A 21,409-nucleotide genomic window follows, 5' to 3' on the forward strand; every position below is an offset into this window, starting at 1 on the left:
TTCCTGATGGCATATCGAAACGCCACGCATGCAGTGACAAATCAAAGCCCTGCCATAATGTTCTATAACAGGAGGTTGCGGTCCCGGTTGGATTTGTTAAAACCCAATGTGCGAAGGGAAGTCGAAAACAAGCAATTCCAGCACGTAAATAACAAGGCCACTCGGAGTTTCGAAATAGGACAACCAGTGTTGGCCAGGGACTATAGGGATGATAAATGGCAATCCGGAACGATAAATGGCAATCCGGAACAATTCGTGCCCGACAAGGACCCTTGATGTACACGGTAGACATTGGAGAGAATGTAATACGACGTCATGCTGACCAACTTGTGGAATCGAGAGCAAGGGTCGACCCCATGTCTACGGCAGAGACACCAGTTGAAGAAGTTATTGAGCCTGTAGCATCTACCTCAGACTCGAACGTACATGATGATGTTCAATCCATAGGAGATCAAATGGATGAGTCACCCCAGCAACGAGAACCAGAGACCCCTGAAAGGCGTTATCTGGCCGAGATCAGGAGGCCTCCTCAGAGACTGAATCTTTGAACAGTTTTGTGTGAAAGTTGTATATATGTTATCCATGTAATGTTTAAATTGGGGTGTACACTGTTAAGCTAAAAGGGGAGGAATTGTAGTGTATGTAACCTGTACCACCTTAAGAGGATACCTTAAGGTGATGGACTACTTTTTGATGGCTCCTGTACATTGTAGTACCGGTGGTGACCACACCGGTATATAAACCCTGCGGAGCAAAGTGTATCCCAGTTCAGCCCTGACCCTCAATCACTAAAGACCTGTTTAATTACTTCTGTAGTCTGTGTCCTGTTATTCAGCATAACTACATTTGAAAACACAGACTCAACAAGATCGACTTACCTCACTGCCGAAGACGGTCCCCTCAGATTCCCAGCAGTGGTCTCCTGCTATCCGAAATCCTGTTCACGCCCTCCGACCACCACATCCAATCATTTAAATGAAACTTATGAGTTAAATTCTCCCAGGCCTCACGCTGCGGGGGTGGACGGACAGATTGCCACACGCACTGGCCCCTACACACTGCACTTCCGCCCAGATTAAAACCGGACTGCTGTTTCTAAATTTAACTATTTGTAACACCTTTCAGCAATTTCCAGATAAATAAATTATCTGGTCCTTTAGCCTCTAACACAGGACAGTATGTTAACCAAAATAAGCCATCATTGCTTAAAATCATTTTAATTTCATGATTTACATCTGACCCTAAGACAACCTTGTCTTATAGCCTGAAAGAAATGTTTTATTTTTTGTGAATTATCTGGACATGTTGCCATATGGCAATTTGTATACAGACAACTGAGACACAACTATTTATCTCCAATTTACATTTAACTCCAAACAATTTAAATTTTATTTTGTTGCATGGACAGTTAGTAATTAACATGACATTAATCATGGAAAAATGCAGTGAACTGTTTTTACCTCATTGTGAATCTCTTCTGTTTGTCCCACAAAAGCAAGTTCCAACGAATTCAGGGAGGAAATGCCCAACACTGGATCCTTTTGCAGGTTCTTCATGGCTACATCACAGCGTCCAAAAATATAGTCCAAGGTACCAAGTGAACACTGTAAAACACATAGTTTGAATGTATATTAACTAGGTAGCCACATACAACCTACTAGGAGTCTGAGAAAAAAATGGAATTCATTTGTAATTTGGTTGTTCTGCTTCTCCTGATTTCAAAATGGATTACATTGTAGAATCATAATTTGTCCAGAAGACATTATTACTGCATACACAGAAATCATTATCTGGAAAAATATTACATCAGAGAACCAAAACTTGGAAGACATGAAACATCTTCAAAAATAAAACCAGCATATGAACTCTGGCACTTTTTTTGTAATTCAGTATTATGTGTTATGCACAAGTAATGATATTTGTTCTGTTTGATCATGAGCATTAAAACTGTTCAGATCAAAACATTGCTATTTAACTTTAAATACTTACATTATTTTACAAACTTTTTTGTTCATGTACTAAGGTGTGCTGCTGAATTCAGTTAAATATATAACTAGTATGTAATGAAATATTATCCCACTTGTGTATCTGACATTAAATCGTGCATGTGCAAATTTTCTCTAACTGAACATCGAGACCAAAGCCATTGTTTTCGGCCTCTGCCATAATTTCCTGTTTCCATCTACCTCTCTGGCCATTTACTCAGCCTGAATCAGAAATTAAGGCTGTGCAAAACCCTGGCGTACTGTTTAATCCAGAGTTGAGTTTCAAATCTCACATCCTATCAATCACCAAAAATGCTTAATTTCATCCACTTCCGTAACATCACCCACCTCCAATCTCACCACAAAAACTCTTATCCACACTTTTGCCACCGTTAAACTTGATGGGCTCCATTTTCCCAGCCCTGAGGAGGCGGGTTTGGAGGCGTGCGAGTTGTTAAAATCGCCAAAACTGACGGGCAGGCCCGTTCCCGCCTCCATCCCGCCTCCGAGCAATTTTCCCAAGTGCGTGTTTTCTGACCCGCTTTCCATCCCGCCTCCAGAGGCGGGATAGGCCCTTAAGAACCAATTAATTGCCTCTATAATCCCATTTTAACACATTTCCCCCATCCTACACGCCTCCTCTGGAACACGGCAGGTAATCCTGGTGGCCTCACTAGTGGATTGCTTACAAACAGCTGCAGCTCCACCATTACAAAGGAGCTTTCACCGATGATCATTTGCAGGTGGCAGAACTTTGTTGTTTCAGGTCTGGGGGAACTTTTAGCAGGCTTACTCAGCGTTGTGGAAGTTTGGAACGTGACACCCATCTCCAGTGTGACCTCCTTGGAAACCCCTCTCCCCACCTTGACTAAGCGCTTCCTCAACTGAGGCATATACCAGAAGCATGGCGACCATTTCATTCCTTTCCTCCTGGACATCAGATTCAGATGAAGACCAGCCGCGGCAGCAGCAGAACCATGAGCAAAAGCAGCACCAACAGCAGGAACATCAACAGGAGCGCCAAGCTGCTAGTCACCCACCTGAAGCTGCACAGGCCAGAAAGCGCCACAGCGCCACCATATTGTTGCCCGGGATGCAAGGGACGCAGTTATCCTGGCCAGATTTGCTTAGCCTGCACAATCAAACACTTTAGTCTTGCTCCTTCTTACCAGATCATCGACAATGGAGAAGAACCTACGGAATCCTATCACTCTGACCACCATTCTGATAATCGCAAGGCGCCCTAAGCCCTCAATGTGAAAGTCCCATTTGCAAAATGACACAGGCCACAACTTCTGCCATCAAAACACTTTATAATACAATCAAAATGATGGCTGGTCCAAAAACAAAACAACACAGCACCCAAGTGACTACCTTTGTGCTTTATCTTCCTCTTACGCGTGCTCCTACGTGGTGCTTCCCCTGTGGCTTCAGCAGATGTGGAGGCCCCTTGCTCGCTCTCTTGCTGCTCCTGTCTCGACGCCTTTGGCGGGCATCCTCTGGGGTGGTGAACTGGTGAGGGCTCGCCAACAGTCCGATTGCTCCTACGGCTGTGCAGGGGCTGAGACGCCCATCTCATTTGGGTGAGGACTCTGGTGGGGCTCTGACTGAGGGCTTTGCTGTGGCATGGTCGTGTAAGCGCTTGGAGAGGAGTCCCCACTTCCTTGTTGTCTGCCACCAACATCCCTCTCATGGGTCAGCCCCACTTCAGAGTTGGCAAGTGGCTTGACAGCACCTTGCTGCACTGCAGCGGGGCCATGAGGACCCATTTCTGCACTGGAAGTCCTACTCCAGAGGACTTGCATGAAGGTCTGCTTTGTTTGCCCAATAGCTGACCATCGCTCCTCAAGAGATGTCATTCTATTCTGAACAATGACCATGTTTTCAATACCCTTGCGAATAAGCTCCTCCATGGACCATGGAAGGAGTGGGTGTAATGAATGCATAGCATAGATGCGTAGAAGGATACAAAGGACCCTCCCTGTGTGTTGTAAGTAGTTGCTTTCATGGCATCACAGTGATAGGAAGTGTGAGGGCTGCACAGTCGAATAGTTAAGTGAATGTGACCATAGAGAGAGAATGGGTAAGGGTGCAGGGATGTAAGTGTCAAGTGGGATGTGGAGGAAGAGGTTGGCAAAGCAGAGTGCTAGTGAGGAGAGGCGATGGGGATCAGATTGAGGGTGATGGGAAAGTCATACTCACTTTTCTGGTGCGGAGAAGGTCATGAAACCTCTTCCTGCACTGAAGCCAGGTTCTGCGGCTCATTGAAATGGAGTTGACAACCTGGGCCACTTGTAGCCACACAGCTTTTGTCTGCTGGGGTGGCTTTTTTTTCCCCTGAGGAAGGGAACAGCACCTCCTTATTACAGCTGGCTCCATACACCAGAGCTTGGTGGGAGGGCTCATCAAACCGAGGAGCACACTTTTGCTTGATCGTTGACATTTTCCACAATTCAATTCCTTCATATAAATTGCAGAGCCTTTGCAGTCTCCAGAAGAATCAAGGCTGCTTGCAGGCCTTAAATCCAACAGCATTGATGACGTCATCGGAGGCGACTTTCTGTATGAAAAGACTAATTGGGCCAGGGGTTCCCACACGCAGGAAATCAATTGGCCAATTCGGGGAAAATCGCACTTTTTCAACACTTCATTAGGAGTCGGGGTCCTGACACGATTTCCACCTGACACGCCCCAGCCCGCCCACACTGACAAAATCCAGCCCGTTGTCTCCAATACCCTCATCAGCATCTCATCCTCCTCCCTTCATAAACTCCAACTAATCCAAACCTTATCAGGTGCTGCAGTGAAACCATCACAATGAATTTTAAATCCTCGCCCTCATCTACAAAACCCTTCATACCTTTAACTCACACTATCTCTGCAGTCTTACACTCCCTCTCACACCTTCAGTCTTCAGACTCTGGACTTTTGTGCATCCCCTCTCCCCTTTGCCCAAACATTCAAGAGCCTACAAGCACTTTGACATAGGAAATGGAGTAGGCCATTGAGCCCCTCGAGCCTGTTCCGTCTGTGACCTAACTCCATATACCCGTCTTTGGCCCATATCCCTTAATAACTTTCGTTAACAAAAAGCTATCAATCTCAGGTTTAAAATTAACAATTGATCTAGCATCAATTGCCATTTGCAGAAGAGTGTTCCAAACTTCTACCACTCTTTGTGTGTAGAAGTGTTTCCTAATTTCACTACTGAAAGGTCTGGCTCTAATTTTTAAACTATGCCCCCAGTCTTAGAATCCCCACCCAGCGGACATCGTTTCTCTTTATCTACCCTATCTGTTCCTCTTAATATCTTGAAAACTTCGATCAGATCACCCCTTAACCTTCTAAATTTTGGGAATACAACCCAAATTTGTGTCATCTCTCCTTGTAACTTAACCCTTGGAGTCCGGGTATCATTCTGGTAAATCTACGCTGCACTCCCTCCAAGGCCGATACATGCTTCCTAATGTGTGGTGCCCAGAACTACTCACAGTGCTCCTGGTGTGGTCTAACCAGGGTTTTGTATAGCTGCAGCATAACTTCTACCCCTTTGTATTCTAGTCCTCTAGATATAAAAGCCAGCATTCTATTAGTCTTTTTACTTGTTTTCTGTATCTATTCATGACATTTTAATGATCTATGTACCTGGACCCCTAAGTCTCTTTGGACCGCCACTGTTTTTAGCTTTTCACCATTTAGAAAGTCCCCTGTTCTATCCTTTGTTAAGTCCAAAGTAGATGACCTCACATTTGCCTACACTGAAATCCATTTGCCACAGTTTTGCCCATTCACTTAATTTGTCGATATCCCTTTGTAATATTATGCTTCCGTTCCTTTTTATTTTTCCTTTTGTGAAGTGCTTTCGTAGACTTTTCTATGTTAGAGGCACTATATAAATGCAAGTTGTTGGGTGGGGACAGCAGAATAATTATATCAAGAATCTCATCCAATGAATGAGACTCAATTTTGGATGTTGGATCTTCATCTTTTTCGTACGTACCTCACCATGATTTACCCGATTATTTGCTGGTGCTGAATTTTTCAATGCATGGCAGAACAGCAAATGCATCAACTTGCATTTTTATAATGCCTTTATCATAGAACGCATACTAAGGTTGCGATTTTCTGATTGGAGGTGGGTTGGCATCGGGAACGGTAGTTGGCGGGTTCCACCGCTGCCAGCTCCAGCCGGCCTGCTGACCCAATTTTAGGTTAATTGGGCTAGTTAAGCCCGCCATGTGGGTTACCTGCCCTGATCACTAAATATGTGTCTGTTGAGCTGATATGCTGATGCGTTTACCGCCGGTGCATTTAAGGGGACATTTCACAATTAGATCTCAGGTCGTTTCTGGTGCTTCTGACTGCTGCTTCTCACCAAGACGTCTGCAGGGAAACAAAAGGCAGCTCCCCGCTTCAACGAAGACTCCCTCCATGTTCTTGTGGAGGGAGTCAGAGGATGTCGGGAGGTCCTATACCCAGGTGATGGAAGAAGGTCAGTGCCAGGTCTATGTACAGACGCACCTGGATCCAATGCAGGAAAAGGTTCAATGATCTCCTGCATTCTGGAAAAGGTGAGTATAAAAGCACACTTGCCTTAATTCTGCTGTGCCTGTCATCACATCCCCATCACTCTGCATTGCTAACCCTACTCCTGCACATCCTGACTCAACCCAATATCCCTTGCACCATCCCCCATCCTTCTTTCCCTTTGCATAGAATCGCTTCCCCATCTTACTATGCGCCCCTCACACCCACCCTCAAGGTTATGCACTGACAACAACTTACAACTCAAAAGGAGGGAACTTTGTAATGGGAACCGACTCCATCACAGTCTCCCTCTTAACATCTATCTTATCCATTCTTTACACGCATTCCATCACTCTTACTGAAACTCCACTTCTTTCCCTCATTGCAGGAAAAGAGAGGCCACAATAAGAGGGAGAGGGAGAGAACAGGAGGAGGACCACCATCCTTATCACAGCTGACTAACGCTGAGGAGGCCGCTCTGGACATTGTGGGATCAGTGGAATAGGTTGAAGTGGGGGACGGAGAGATGGGCTCAGTTGAACAACCTGGTGACAGAATGCTTCTCCATCCATCTTATTTGGCTTTCATGAGTGACACATATGGCATCTGATGTCAATAGAAATTGAATGCTTATCATGTGTACAATGGGATGTGTCTGCAATCTACATATCACATATCTAGCTCATGTCTTCACTCTCCCACAGGACCAGCAAGAGCCCCCCTCCCTACTGTCCAGGAGGAAGAGCAGGACTCCGCAGAGGATATTGCATCCTCTGAGGGAGCAGCGTCAGCACAAATGCGCGCACCCAGCACCAGCGCAGAGACGCAAACCTCGGTGGATCATTTGCGAGATAGAATAGTATTGTCACCTGGTGTATCACAACGCACGAGTGAACAAGAGCAGATAGTGGAGACAGGGACAGCAGTGGAGAGTCCTTGCCGGAGGCCGCAGGACACTTCTAGCTCTGCTCAGCTGCATGTAGACGCTGAGCCCCAGAAGCCATCCAGAAGGAGAACAGTGCTGGAGTTTCAGGAAGAAGTGCAGGAGGCTCTGACTGGGTTTGCACCCACAGTGACTCCAAGTGTGCAGAGAATAGAGGAGTCCATCTCCAACATGAGCAATGCCGAGGTGGCGGCAGTGGCGCAAATTAAGGTGGAGGTGCGGGGCGGCCGTTTTTTCGGCGGCCACCTGCCAGCACCTCTGTCCCCGGCCTCCTGATCTCCCCCCGCGGCAGTGCCGGCTGTTTTCTGAGACCCCGGCACTTCTCCTCGGTGCCGGGCTCTTTTGCCGGCACTCGCGATCTCCGCTCGTGCTGGTGCAGGCCCCTCCCCCTTAAGGATGGGAGGAAGGCCTGTAGTACCGCAGCGGCACGTTGCGCTGCGGTATTCAGTTTCAGCGCCCTAAGAGGGACGCGGAGCGCCTCGAGCCTCGCCCCGTGTCCCTCTTGGGGCGTTCAAGCTGAATTTCCGGCGGTCGCAACTGCTCCGATCGCTGCGCTAATTCTGGCGCCCAGGCGAGCTTGGCGCCCCTTTTGCGGCTCCACCGAATTTCTCCCCCGTCATCTTCAACTTCAACCTTATTTCCCATCCTGTAAATGCTCCAGTCCTCCCTCCACCCTGCTATTAATGGCAGAGCTTTCAGACACCTCAGCCCGTCTCTCTTCATTCCCTCCTTAAGCCTATCTGCTCTTTTTGTTTTGTAAAAATATACTCAAAACTGATCTTTTCAACCAAGTCTCCATGATTTGCTGTCTGTTCCTTTGTCTATTTAAATTATTTTTTTCCTCCTCTGTAAAGCACTTAGGCCGCGATTTTGCCGGCGCTTAGAGGGCGGGTTCAGAGACGGATCAGGTGTTAAAGTCGCAATGATTGACGCCGAAAAAACGGCCGCCCCGCACCTCCACTTTAATTTGCGCCACTGCCGCCACAGGTAGGCCCCGTGAACCGGGCGCGATTTGCGAATGGCCCTACAGAGGCGGGCGCTACCGAATATCGAGATCGGGGCGGTAGCGGGGCGCTGCGCACACCGATGACGTCATCAGTGGCGGCGCAGCGCAAAAGGCTAATGCTGCCATTAGCGCCCCAGCTAAATATCGCGGGAGGCGTGGCCAGTGGCGCTAAAGCCACTGAGTGCCCTCTTTAGGCGCTAACTGGTGGCGCAGACCACCGAATTTCTAGGCCGACGATTTTAAATTTTATACAATGCAGGTCAAGGAGCCACTGTTGGGCAGCGAGGACTGTGTGCTGCATGAGTAGGACAATGTGGGACAACATATGAACAGCTGAGTTTTGAAGAAGTTGGAGTTTATAGGGAGTGGCGGTTAGGAGGCCAGCAAGGAAGATATTGGAGAAGTTGAGTCTAGAGATGATAAAGGTATGGATAAGGATTTCAGTGGTAGTGGGACTGCAGTAAGGTGACCGTAGGCAATGATTCAGAGGTAGAAATAAATGGTCTTCATGATGAACAGGATGTGGAGGTTAAAGTTCAGGTCTGGGTTGAACAGGATGCGGAATACCCTACCAGAAGCAATGATAGATAAAGAATCCATAATAGCTCTTAAAAGGGAAGTGGATAAATATTTGAAAAACACACATTTAAAACGGGTGTGGGGAAAAGTGGTGGACTACATGGATATCACTTTCAGAAAGCCAACACAGGTGCAATGGGCCAAATAGTATCCTTCTGTGCTCTAAAGATGAAATGACTTCACATATTATGCAAACAATAGAAGTGTATTGAAGGCTGTCACACAATCTTGGGGGTTGGATGGCTCCTATAAACTGCACAAACATCATCTGAAAAAAATGTAACACAATCCCAGCCACTGTTTATTAGTTGCTACAATTAAATATTTTCTGCATTGCATTGTTGACTTTTGTCTTTTAACTTGTGCTACTTGTGATAAAAGAGGCTCCATCAAGCTCTGCACTGCAGGTTCTCATATAAAAACTTTGGTAGCTGGAAGAGATTTTTAAAAACATCAAAAGAAACAGGCTCTGGGTTACGATTTCCATAGAGTGCATAACAAGTTATTAAGACATTACTAAAATGGGGTATCAAAACAGCATGGTGTCATTCCTCAGCAAATTAATTATAAAGTGTAAAAATGCAAATAAAGTAACATTCAAGGTTTTATATGAGTTTAAAAATCCCACACTTTCAGCATAAATTGGAACATTCATGATCCCTTCAGTTGAAATTCACACACAGATCTAGTAAATCTCAACACTGAGCAATGCAGATTCTAGTTGGCAATGTGTTAAACAGATAAGTATTTATATCAGTAGCCAAGTGGTTACGGTATTGGACTAACAACTTAGAGATTGTGAATTCAAATCAAACCATGGCAAGTTACAAAATTGAATTCAATATATTTGATAACTTGTGAGCTAGGCACCAGAAAAATAATCATGAAAAGTAAAAACTGTCCTTCAGGGACTCCAGTCCCACACTATATGGTTGATTCGCAATGCCTTTTAAAGTGGCATAAAACAATCGCTACCAAGTTTAAAAATAAGGAAGAAATCATACAGGAACAACCCAGGCATCAACACATCATCAGGACTTAGGCAATCTCAGCCCAGTCGATCTTGCAAAGTCCTCCTCACTAACTTCTAGGAACCAGTGCCAAAGTTCGGAGAACTGTTCCACAGACTAGTTAAGCAATCTGACATAGTCATACTCATAGTCAAAAAATCTAAGCGGACACTCCAGTGCAGTACTGAGGGAGTGCTGCACTGTCGGAGGTGCTGTCTTTTGGATGAAACGTTAAACCAAGGCCCCATCTGCTCTCTCAGGTGGATGTAAAAGATTCCATGGCACTACTTCGAAGAAGAGCAGGGGAGTTATTCCCAGTGTCCTGGCCAATATTTATCCCTCAATCAACATAACAAAAAAAAGTTTATTTGGTCATTATCACATTGCTGTTTGTGGGAGCTTGCTGTGTGCAAATTGGCTGCTGCGTTTCCTACATTACAACAGTGACTACACTTCAAAAAGTACTTCATTGGCAGTAAAGTGCTTTGGGACGTCCGGTGGTCATGAAAGGCGTTATATAAATGCGAGTCTTTCTTTCTTACTCACAGAATCCCAGACTACTCCATCACCATCCCTGGGTTTTTTCTTGTCCTACTGGCAAGATAAATCCACCAGAGATGGGCCCCTACAAAGTCTATAGCTTGAGGTCAAACAATATCAAGGAAACGTCTTGCTGATCAACTATCGTGTCCTCCAACTGATGAATCAATACTCCTTCTTGCTGACCGAGTCCAGAGAAGGAGATTGTTGCCAGATTAGGCCTGCAGGTGGTGAGGGAACCAACACGAGGAAGTAACCTACTTGACCTCACCCTCAACAACTTCCTGGTTGCAGATATATCTGTATGCGATAACATTGGTAGGTCATCTCCACAGTAAGGACATCTTCCGTCACGTAGTGTAACCTCATGGCCCAGGACATCCCTCACTCTTTAATCGCCATCAAGCCAGCAGACCAACCCTGGTTCAATGCAGAGTGTACAAAGGTGTGCCAGGAACAGCACCAGGCATACCTTAGAATTAAATCTAGTGAAGTTACTATACAGGGCTACCCTGCATGTGAAACACCAAAAGTAGCAAGCTACAGAGTTAAGCAGTCCCACAACCAACAAATCAGAGAAAAGCTCAGTGACTCTACTACATTCCAGTGAAGAATGATGGTGATCAATTGGGAAACTAACAGGAGGAGGAGGCTTCATGAAATCCCTATCTTCAACCCTGGTGGTCCCCAACACACAAGTACAAGAGACAAGGCTGAATTGTTTCCAAGCATCTAAAGTGGAGCATCTTACTAGGCCTCCTCCCGAGGTCCCCACCATCATATCCAGTTCAGTTCACTCCACATGACATTAAGAAGCAGCTGGACTGGTGCAAAGGCTATGGGCTTTAACAACATTCCAGCTAGGGTGCTGAAGATCTGTGCACCAGAGCTAGCCAATTCCCAGGCCAAGCATTTCAGTACAACTATGTCACTGGCAACTACCTGAAAAGGAGGTAGATTGCCCAGGTATGTCATATCCACAAAAAAAAAAACAACAGGATAAATCTAACCTGGCCAACTACCACACTAGCAACCTCCTCCCAATTATCAGTAAAGTAATGGAAGGAATTATCAACAGTGCCATCAAGCAACGTTTACTCACCAATAAGCTGCTCACCGATGCTCAATTGGGTTCCAGCAGAAATAACTCAGCTCCTGACCTCATCCCAGCTTTGATCCAGACATGGATGCAAGAGCTAAATGGCAGAGGAGAGGGGGAGAGCAGCTGCCCTTAACAGCAAGGCAGCACTTAGCTGAGTATAGCATCAGGGAACCCAAGAAAAAAGAGCTCAATGAGAGTGAAAGGGACAGAGCACTTCACTTCATTGGCAGGCCTGCCACTTTTTTCAACATCCACCCCTCTATCATCGGCGTATTGTGGTTGCAGTATGTATCATCCACAGGATGCACTGCAGCAACTCAATTAGGTTCAACAGTATCTTCTTCACCTGCAGCCTCTACCATCAAAAAGGATAGAAGCAGAAAATTTGCGGAAACACCACCACCTCCAAGTCACACACTGTCTTGGACAGAAACCGCCATTCCTTTATCGTCATTGGGTCAATGTCGCAGAATTCCCTAACTCACACCATTGTGGGAGGATAGTCGCCACAAGGACAGCTGTGACTCAAGAAGAAAGCCCACCACTACCTTCTCAGGGAAACTTGGGATGTGCAACAAATACAGCCTTGCCAGCATCGCCCACATCACATCATTTTTTTAAAAATTTATACTGTCGGTTCTCAAATTTAGAATAACTTCAAAACAAATATAAATATTTGGCATTGTTTGAAAATCTGACACCTTGCCCACCATGTGGGAAAAAAACAAATCCATAAAGCAGCCCAACGTGGGATGGCAAAATCCCAAATAAGTTTCAGCAGTTTAAACTCAGCTGCTTGAACTGGGAGGTACATGTCAGACTATGGCAGGGCCAATAAATGGAGAACCCTGTGTCATCATAATTGGTGGAGTTGTCGGGATCATTTCTCGCACAGAGGAGCAATCATGGAAATTCACAATCCTAAATTCCTGCTCTCCCATTTAAAGGAGGAAGTGTGGCAATTGAAATCTGCAGGTCGGGTGCGGTGGTGGTGGTAGAGAAGAGGGAAGAGAGAGTTTAAGTGGTGACACAGAGAAAAAACATAAATAGCATAAAAAACATCATTTTGATTTTACATGGACCAGAGTTGTGCTACGCATATGCCATGTGCTTAGCATGTCAAAGATTACAATTTTACAATCTGGTTTGAGGCCATGCTGAAAATGATTGTCAGGCTGGTGAGTTTCCCCTTGATGGCGAGTTTTGGGTTCAGTTGGCAGAAAAGCAAATAATATTTCTAACGTGCCAAATCCAAACCATGTCAGATCCAAGCAACAAGTCACACATTTACTGCAGCTTTAAAAAGATTTTGGACAGAAAAGTGTTAAAAGTTGCAATGTGTGGTTTCTTATAGTACTGAGTTTGTAATGCTGGAAATTATTATTTTTTTCAATTATCTGATATTTCAAATCATCAACCTGAAACGTTAACTCTGTTTCTCTCTCCACGATGCTGCCTGACCTGCTGAGTGTTTCCAGATTCACCCAGCAGTTCTTTGAGCTTCATTAATGGGGCCAATTTTAACTGCCTCCACTGGGTGAAAATGGGGCGGTCGTGCTTTGAAAAAAGCAGGACTGCATTTGCCGTTTCGTTTCCAGTCCTAATCCACCCTCCGCCATTCTGATGGGGGCCTTCGTGCGGATGGCCCAGCTGCCCTTCCTGAACCATTAATGTATTTATATTGGGTTCCTATGATGTCAATAGGACCCCGAAGCGACTTACACTGGACAGTTCCTAATCAAGCTGTCTAATACTTTGAACAATTGCTGGTGCACAAAAAGCAGTTGAAGGCTGGGTCCCCCAAGTTGCATCTCTGTTCTCTTCAGTACAGCTAGGACTCAAGTTTGCCCTCGGTTGAGCCATCTCCTGGGCTGTCCTTTCCACTAGCCTATTCACTTGTGCTCGCTAATTCTTGTACAAACCCCTGTAACTCACTATTTATATCACTTGGGGTGCCGATTTCTGTGCGGGTGCTTGAAAGGGATGGAGCGAGTGCTAGTGCTTCTTCACGAAGGCTGACCAAATGCAAGTCTTTTTAGGAAGGCAAGAACAGGAATAGGTAGGCCTGTTCTTCAGGGTTCGAGACATGGAATAGGCCTAGAGAACAGGGGAGGGGGAACAAAGGTTAGCATTGCATGGAAAGCTTAGACAGTAGCCGACGATTGCCAGCACTATGCAGCACCAGGTTGCCACGTTGCCTTTATGTATGATTGCTTAAGGAAAAGGAAACGGTAAGGGTGATAGGCAGACACAGTTCTGAGCGTGACCTCCAGCCTTGCTATCACCGATGCTCGTCAAGCTGTCTGTCCCAATTATCTTCCTCCGCCATCTGGATGTGGGCTTCTTTGGAGGCTGCCCAGCCTCCCCCCCCCGCCCCCCCCCCCCCCCGCACCTTGTTCTGGTCCTCTTCCTGGTGTTGTCTAGTCTTGTCTTTCAAAAAGAGTAGGAGTGAGTTAGTGTGTGGTACTTGTAAAAAGTTCAGATGTGAGGGGCAGCATGCTGAGAGGGAGAAGCAGCAAGTTTTGAGCATGATGGGTAGATGGTCATGTGCAAGAAAATGGCTCCAATGTGATATGTGAAAGCAGGTAGCAGAAGAGTGAAATGTTTTCCAGTTATTACCAGCTAAAATCAGCAGCAGTTGAGTGTGTGATTAGACAGAGAGGGGGAGATGATTCAGTGTCCCGTTATGATTGGAGGAGAAGCATGTGGAGCGGGGAAGAGAAGTATGTGAAGTGCTGAGGGGGTGAGGAGGTGCTATGGCAAGATTTAATGCAAAGAAATAAAGATAGCAAGAGATCACACTCACCCCTTGCTGTCTGGGTCAGATCGTTGAAGCACTTCATCCATGTCCTGGGTGTGATGGTTCTGACATTGCTATTTTCAGCCACTTCCCTGTAGGCCTGCTGCAGAGTCTGCCTGGGTACCCACCTGCCATTAGAGGGGAAAAGGACCCATCTGCATGCCCTCACCTACTTATGAAGAACCTCCTGAGCCGCTAAATCGTGGGTGCTCTTGCCTCGGACATGTTGCAGCTCAAAGCAAGAACTTCAGCGAGTAAAACCTCGCCTCGCTTTAAGAGGTGAAACATGCTTTAAATTGGCATCAGGACCATCATAAATCTTGTTCTCCAAATAAGTGGGCTGCCCACCACTGCTGGAAATGCAAGGGCAGCCCACCAATGAAATTTATATACGGCCTGACTACCAAAATGGCTCAGCCTCAGCCTGATGACATTGTCATAGAGTCATAGAGTTTAACAGCACAGAAAGAGGCCCTTCGGCCCATCGTGTCTGCGCCGCCCATCCATCCCTGTCCAGTCTAATCCCATTTTCCAGCATTTGGTCCATAGCCTTGTATGCAATGGCATTTCAAGTGCTCATCCAAATGCTTCTTGAATGTTGTGAGGGTTCCTGCCTCTACCACCCTTTCAGGCAGTGAGTTCCACATTCCAACCACCCTCTGGGTGAAAAAGTTCCTCCTCAAATCCCCTCTAAATCTCCTGCCCCTTACCCTGAATCTATGCCCCCTTGTTATTGACCCCCCTACTAAGGGGAAAAGTTCCTCTTTATCTACCCTATCTATGCCCCTCATCATTTTGTACACCTCAATCAGGTCCCCCCTCAGCCTTCTCTGCTCCAAGGAAAACAACCCCAGCCTGTTTAGTCTTTCTTCATAGCTGAGGCGCTCCATCCCAGGTAACATCCTGGTGAATCTTCTCTGCACCCTCTCCAAAGCAATCACATCCTTCCTATAGTGAGGCGACCAGAACTGCACACAGTACTCCAGCTGTGGCCTCACCAGCGTTTTGTACAGCTCCATCATAACCTCCCTGCTCTTATATTCTATGCCTCGGCTAATGAAGGCAAGTATCCCATATGCCTTTTTAACCACCTTATCTACCTGTTCCGCTGCCTTCAGAGATCTATGTACATGTACACCAAGGTCCCTCTGACCCTCTGTACTTCCTAGGGTCCTACCACTCATTGTGTATTCCCTTGCCTTATTGTGTGGGCGTCCCAATTGCCCCGCCCACTGCCCGACTCGAAAACCACCCAAAGTCAAAATCTAACACTTTACTTCTAGCTATCGCACAGTAAAATTAGGTAACACAAACCAAATTGCCATAAATATAAAGGAAATCCTATTTTATGCATGCCATAAATACATTAGGAATACTTGGATCTCTATCTTCCACCGTCACGTTGCATAGTTTAATAAAAAGTAGGATATGTCAACAGAGATTTAACAAAAACTATGGTTGAACTAGCTTCATTGCACAATGTGTTTGGTGAAACATTTATAATATACGTGAAACCTTTTGATTTAATCTTGAACAAAGCACCTGGGTATCAAAATAATCTTTTATTCAATTTTCAGCTTTGTAGAGTATTAGCTCACAAGAGTTCAGAGGGGAAAAAAGAAAGACTTTAGAATTTCAGACTGCAGATGGAAATTTTAATATTCATATGGTACAGCATGACAATTGTGCTACAGGTCAAAAAATTTCATTTCAGTAACAGAGCAAAAATAAAACAAGAATGTTTTAACATCCAATCTTACCTCCGCCACTCTGTGGGTAGAGCTGAAGCGAGGCTGCATTCCAGACAGCACACAATGTTGATGGGTCATATTAAGATCATCTAAGAACAGATTATAAGGCACAATCATATTTAATCCATATAAAAATATTAAACATGAAATTTAATCTTTGAAGATAGAAAATTAGTTACTGTGCAGTGCACACGACAAATCAATCATGCAAGAGAAAGTCATACTTCAAGATTCATAAAAAGAAATATAAAATAGACACGAGAACCTGTAGGATCAGCGATAGCAGAAAATCAATAGAAAATGTTGTGAATACTGAAAGCAACAGAATTGCCTGGGAGGTACACAGTTAAAAATAAATATTAAAAAAAGTGAAATAAATGCTTATACAGGTCCACAATCCCTTATCCGCAATTCTGAAATTCGAAAAGCTCTGAAAACCGAAAGTTTTTTCGTGGAGCGTCACTCGTGTGCACGACATGACCCGAGTGGTGCCAAACATGACCCGACGCGGCCGATGCTTGACCCACGCAGGTGTGAGGCGTCAGTTGTGTCTCAGCGCTGCTACCAGTCACACGTGCGTCTGCTGCTCTCTGATATTTTTTGTTATTTTGTGATTTTGAGTTTAATTTCACTGTGAAAATGTCAAAAAGAGCTGCAGATACCCCTACTGTTCTGAAATCCGAAAAATTCCGAATTCTGAAACACATCTGGCCCCAAGGGTTTCGGATAAGGGATTAATAACCTGTATATACAATGGTATTCCACCAATCAGCATCAAATTGCAGAGTTCAATTTTTATCCTGTGTTACAATGAGAAATTTGTAACAGGACAATTTTTTGTTCAGAAGCATTCAGTGCAGTGAAGAAGCATAACAACATATGTGTACAGTACTTCTTTCTCCTTTTTCTTTTCTCTTTACACTTTCAGCTGTAACCATTTTTTATGAATCCCTTCACTGGCTCTCATTTACAGCACTGCATTGCAGTTCCGAACTATTCTAGCTTTGCTGGTTATTTTTATAATATTGGCAGTATATTTAATTACATCAATTTAACAACTTTACATTGACAACTGACTGAGGAGATGACGTGTTTATGTGATGAGGAGTCACTCTTCAACAGTACTTTGTCTCCTCTATCAATTCCCAATATGTGAACATGATGTAAAAATGGGCTTTTTCTGCATTTAGCCTGGGTAGACAAGATCAATGAACCCATAAACAGGGGTGAGTCAGGGGTTGCAAATAATCTGAGTGTGCATCAGGGATGGCTAAAGTCAGATCTGCGACTAAGGAATGTAGTAGTAAATCAGAACACCTTTAGTCAAGCTGGTTAGTGCACACTAACATTGTATAAATGTCCCTTTAATCCTGGTTTTAGAGTGGCTTGTTTCCAGTGATAGAAACAGACAATTGTCTCCCATGCTTAAATAAAACACTGTTCGGGTGTTTTAAAATTCTCCCTTCAAAGCAAAACTACTATTTCCATTTTTTTTCCCCCAATCGGTTTATCCTTTCAGTGGCCACAGAAGAAATAAAAATATATCTACTGGGATACCATGTGGCATTGGCTTGAAATGAGGCCAACATACAAGTAGCTGTATTTAAATTCTGAGATATGGTTCAAATTGCACAGTGAAGTTTAATGAAGTATAAACTGCTAAGGACCAATACTAATCTTTCTAGGACTTGACCACGTGTTACAACACCAAAGGTCATAATTTTCTCAGCTAATTAGAAAATACTACAGATTTAAAAATAATTTGGTGTTGTATATTTTAAATTATAAGAGAATTAGAAATTTACACAAGTAGGTTAATCACTTCTGAGGGTTTAGTAATTCTTATTCTCCATGAGTTAGATTCTATGGTTAGTAGAGCTCACAGTGTTTGCCTGCTTCTTCAAATTACATTCTCCAATTGTCCATTTTTTTATAAAGATAAATACACTTCTACACAAATGTCTATATGTGTAAATGTGTTATCCCTTTGAACGGAAACATTAACTGTGATTGATTAAAGAGCTGATGTTTGTTTGAAAATACATTTCACTATTTCCCACTATGAAGAGCTGTCATGGGTTTCAAAAGAGTTTTCACTATTTCCTGATAACTGACCCCAGGAAGCTCTAGTCTTCAAAGGAGTGATGTCAGCAAACAATAGAAGAGAATCATTGCCCATTGACGTCACTAAGCACATGCCTGTGAAAAAACTGGTGAAAAGTTTCATAAAATAGTTTAGCATGACACATTGCTACATATTGACTATGAGCTGCCCCATTGTGAAAATGACTGCCCATCAATTTTTGGCAAATACTCAATCATTGAATGGTGCTGAAAACATTTCAGAACCTGCAGACGGAATTTTCTTTACCTGGGTGGGTCTGGTATGGGCGGTCGCGACTCTGTTCTTGCTTGCATCCCGCTGCAGAAATCGACTTTGCGCAAATGGCGCCTATTAAGCCCGCCCTGCGCGTTACCCGGCCCTATCAAATGGTGCAGGTCTGATGACGTCATCCATGACATGTTTTCAGCCGGGATATTTAAAGGAGCCATGGCCACATTACATTTGAAGGTTCATCTAGGAGTGTGCAGTCTCTGCACTGGAGGTTTGGATTGTTCCAAACACTTGGAAACATGACTGCACAGAGGCAGAGGGCTGCACCCAGGTTCTCAGATGACTCCCTCCATATGCTTGTGGAAAGATTCAGAGCACACAGGGAGGTCCTCTTCCCTTCGAATGGGTGGAAGGGAGTGGTTGAGCAGCTGGAGGTGGGTGACGGAGAGAGGGGGACATCTCAGCAACCTGGTGACAGAATTACATATCATACAGCTACATGGCATACATCAGTCACTCATATGAGGACTGATGTCAGCAGCAATTGAATGGTCATCATGTGCGTAATGGTATCTGTACCTATCTAACACATCTCTTTACTCGCCCACACGTCCATCAAGCGCCCCCCCCCCACTCTCATTGCCCAGGAGGAAGAGGAAGAGGACTCCTCAGAGGAGCCTCCAGCCTCTGAGGGCACACTGTGACCAGACATAAGCGCACCCAGCACCAGCGCAGATACACACCTGGGTGGGTCCTACGCGAGATGGTGGCGCGCACGGACGCAGCGGCTTTGTCTCTCCCGAGACTGAGCGTTTTCACCCTCCTTCTGAGTCTCTTCTGGACTCTGCTGATTCGGGAATTAAAGGCTGACCTACCGTACAGCCGGCAGACGCTCCTAGACATCGGGGCCGACTGCGTGCGGCTTACACTCGGCGACATCGATCTGCCTCCCGACATCGCCCGACGCCCGGGACCAGCGTGGCGTCCTTCCCCAGCCGGAAGTCAGCGCAGACCGCGCAGAGAACGCAAGCAGAAGCGGGGTAAGAGGGCAGGTATCCAAAACAGGCTGAAGAGGGCCCCACACAAACCCTCCCTCCCAAGTATTTTCCTGGCCAACGTCAGGTCACTGGAGAACAAAATGGATGAGATCAAACTGGATCTCTCCACACAGAAAAGGACAAAGGAATGCTGCGCCATGATCTTCACAGAGACCTGGCTGAACAACGGCATCCCTGACACCACCATCCAACTAGAAGGACGCACAGTCTTCCGCGCCGACAGAACTGCAGACTCCGATAAGAGCAAGGGAGGCGGTTTGTGCATTTACACTAACAATGCCTGGTGCACTAACACTTATATAATTGATAGATCCTGCTCGGCTGATTTGGAATTCCTCATGGTAAGGTGCAGACCCTTCTACCTGCCTCGGGAATTCACGGCTGTTATCATCACTGCGGTCTACATCCCACCACACGCTAATGCCAAACTAGCACTGAAGGACCTCTACAGGGACATCAGCGAACAACAAACTGCGCACCCAGATGGAGCTTTTATCGTCGCGGGGGACTTCAATCACATAAACCTAAAACTGTACTACCGAAATTCCACCAGAATGTCTCCTGCCCCACAAGAGGGGAGAACACACTGGATCAAGTCTACACGAGCATTGTAGACGCTTATAAGGCCATTCCCTGCCCCCACCTTGGGAAGTCTGACCACCTCTCTCTGTTTCTAGCCCCGGCATACAAACCGCTCATCAAAAGAGGGAGAACATCAGTGAGAGCAGTGAAAGTATGGCCAGAGGGGGCAGTATCGGAGCTTCAGGACTGCTTCGAACGCACTGACTGGGGCATGTTTGCCCATAATGACATCGAGGAATACGCATCCAGTGCTATTCTACATCAACAGCTGCGTCGAGGTCGTCACGACCCATAAAAATATCAGGATATACCCCAACCAGAAACCCTGGATGAACGGAGAGGTCCGCTCACTGTTGAAAGCACGCGACGCAGCATTTAAATCTGGCGACGCGGCGGCTTACAGTGCAGCTAGGACCAACCTAAAAAAGGGTATCAGGACTGCCAAAAGGAAACAGACACTGCGGATAGAGGATCATTTCCGCAACAACTCGGACCCCTGGCGCATGTGGCAAGGCATCCAGTCCATCACTGACTACAAGGGCAAAAACACCAGTCCCCCGGTTAGTGATGCCTCCCTTCCGGAGGAGCTTAACAACTTCTACGCTCGCTTCGACAGGGACAACATGGAGCCGGCTACCAAAGCCTTGCCACCCCCGGAAGACCAGGTGCTCACTCTGTCGACCTCCGACGTAAGGGGTGTTCTACGCGGAGTGAACACACGAAAGGCTGCTGGACCGGATAGCATCCCTGGACGGGTACTCAAGGAATGTGCTGATCAGCTGGCTGATGTCTTCACCGCCATCTTCAATCTGTCATTGGCCCAGGCAGTAGTCCCTACATGCTTCAAGACCGCTACCATTATTCCTGTGCCAAAACAAACGGCTGTGACGTGCCTGAACGACTATCAACCTGTCGCACTCACACCCATCATAATGAAGTGTTTCGAGAGACTGGTCTTAGCCCACATCAAAGCCAGTGTTCCTGCCTCCCTTGACCAACACCAGTTTGCCTATCGTGCAAACAGATCAACGGAGGATGCAATCACAACTGCTCCACACTCGGCACTGAATCACCTAGATGGTAAGGAGACCTACATCAGAATGCTGTTTATAGACTACAGCTCAGCATTCAACACTATCGTCCCCAACAAGCTGGCCACCAAACTCCAAACTCTTGGCCTGAACACTTCCC

The 21,409-nt window shown here is 45.7% G+C and overlaps 1 protein-coding gene across 3 annotated transcripts in view; it reads right to left on the reverse strand.

Annotated features, from left to right (window-relative positions):
- The window catches only part of fto (FTO alpha-ketoglutarate dependent dioxygenase), a 542,258-nt gene that overhangs the window by 375,448 nt on the left and 145,401 nt on the right, over positions 1-21,409 (reverse strand). For 2 of the 3 annotated variants that reach the window (XM_085991412.1, XM_085991414.1), the window contains exons 5-6: positions 16,253-16,332; positions 1,461-1,604 (exon numbers count right to left, since the gene is read on the reverse strand). In XM_085991412.1, the coding sequence (XP_085847538.1) occupies positions 1,461-1,604; positions 16,253-16,332 (224 nt within the window). The remainder of the gene's footprint in view (positions 1-1,460; positions 1,605-16,252; positions 16,333-21,409) is intronic. The other variant, XM_085991413.1, reaches the window with a different exon arrangement.

This window comes from Somniosus microcephalus, chromosome 6 (assembly GCF_052327205.1).
Source record: "Somniosus microcephalus isolate GS21.2 chromosome 6, FLI_Smic_1.0, whole genome shotgun sequence".
NCBI classification, from domain to species: Eukaryota; Metazoa; Chordata; class Chondrichthyes; order Squaliformes; family Somniosidae; genus Somniosus; species Somniosus microcephalus.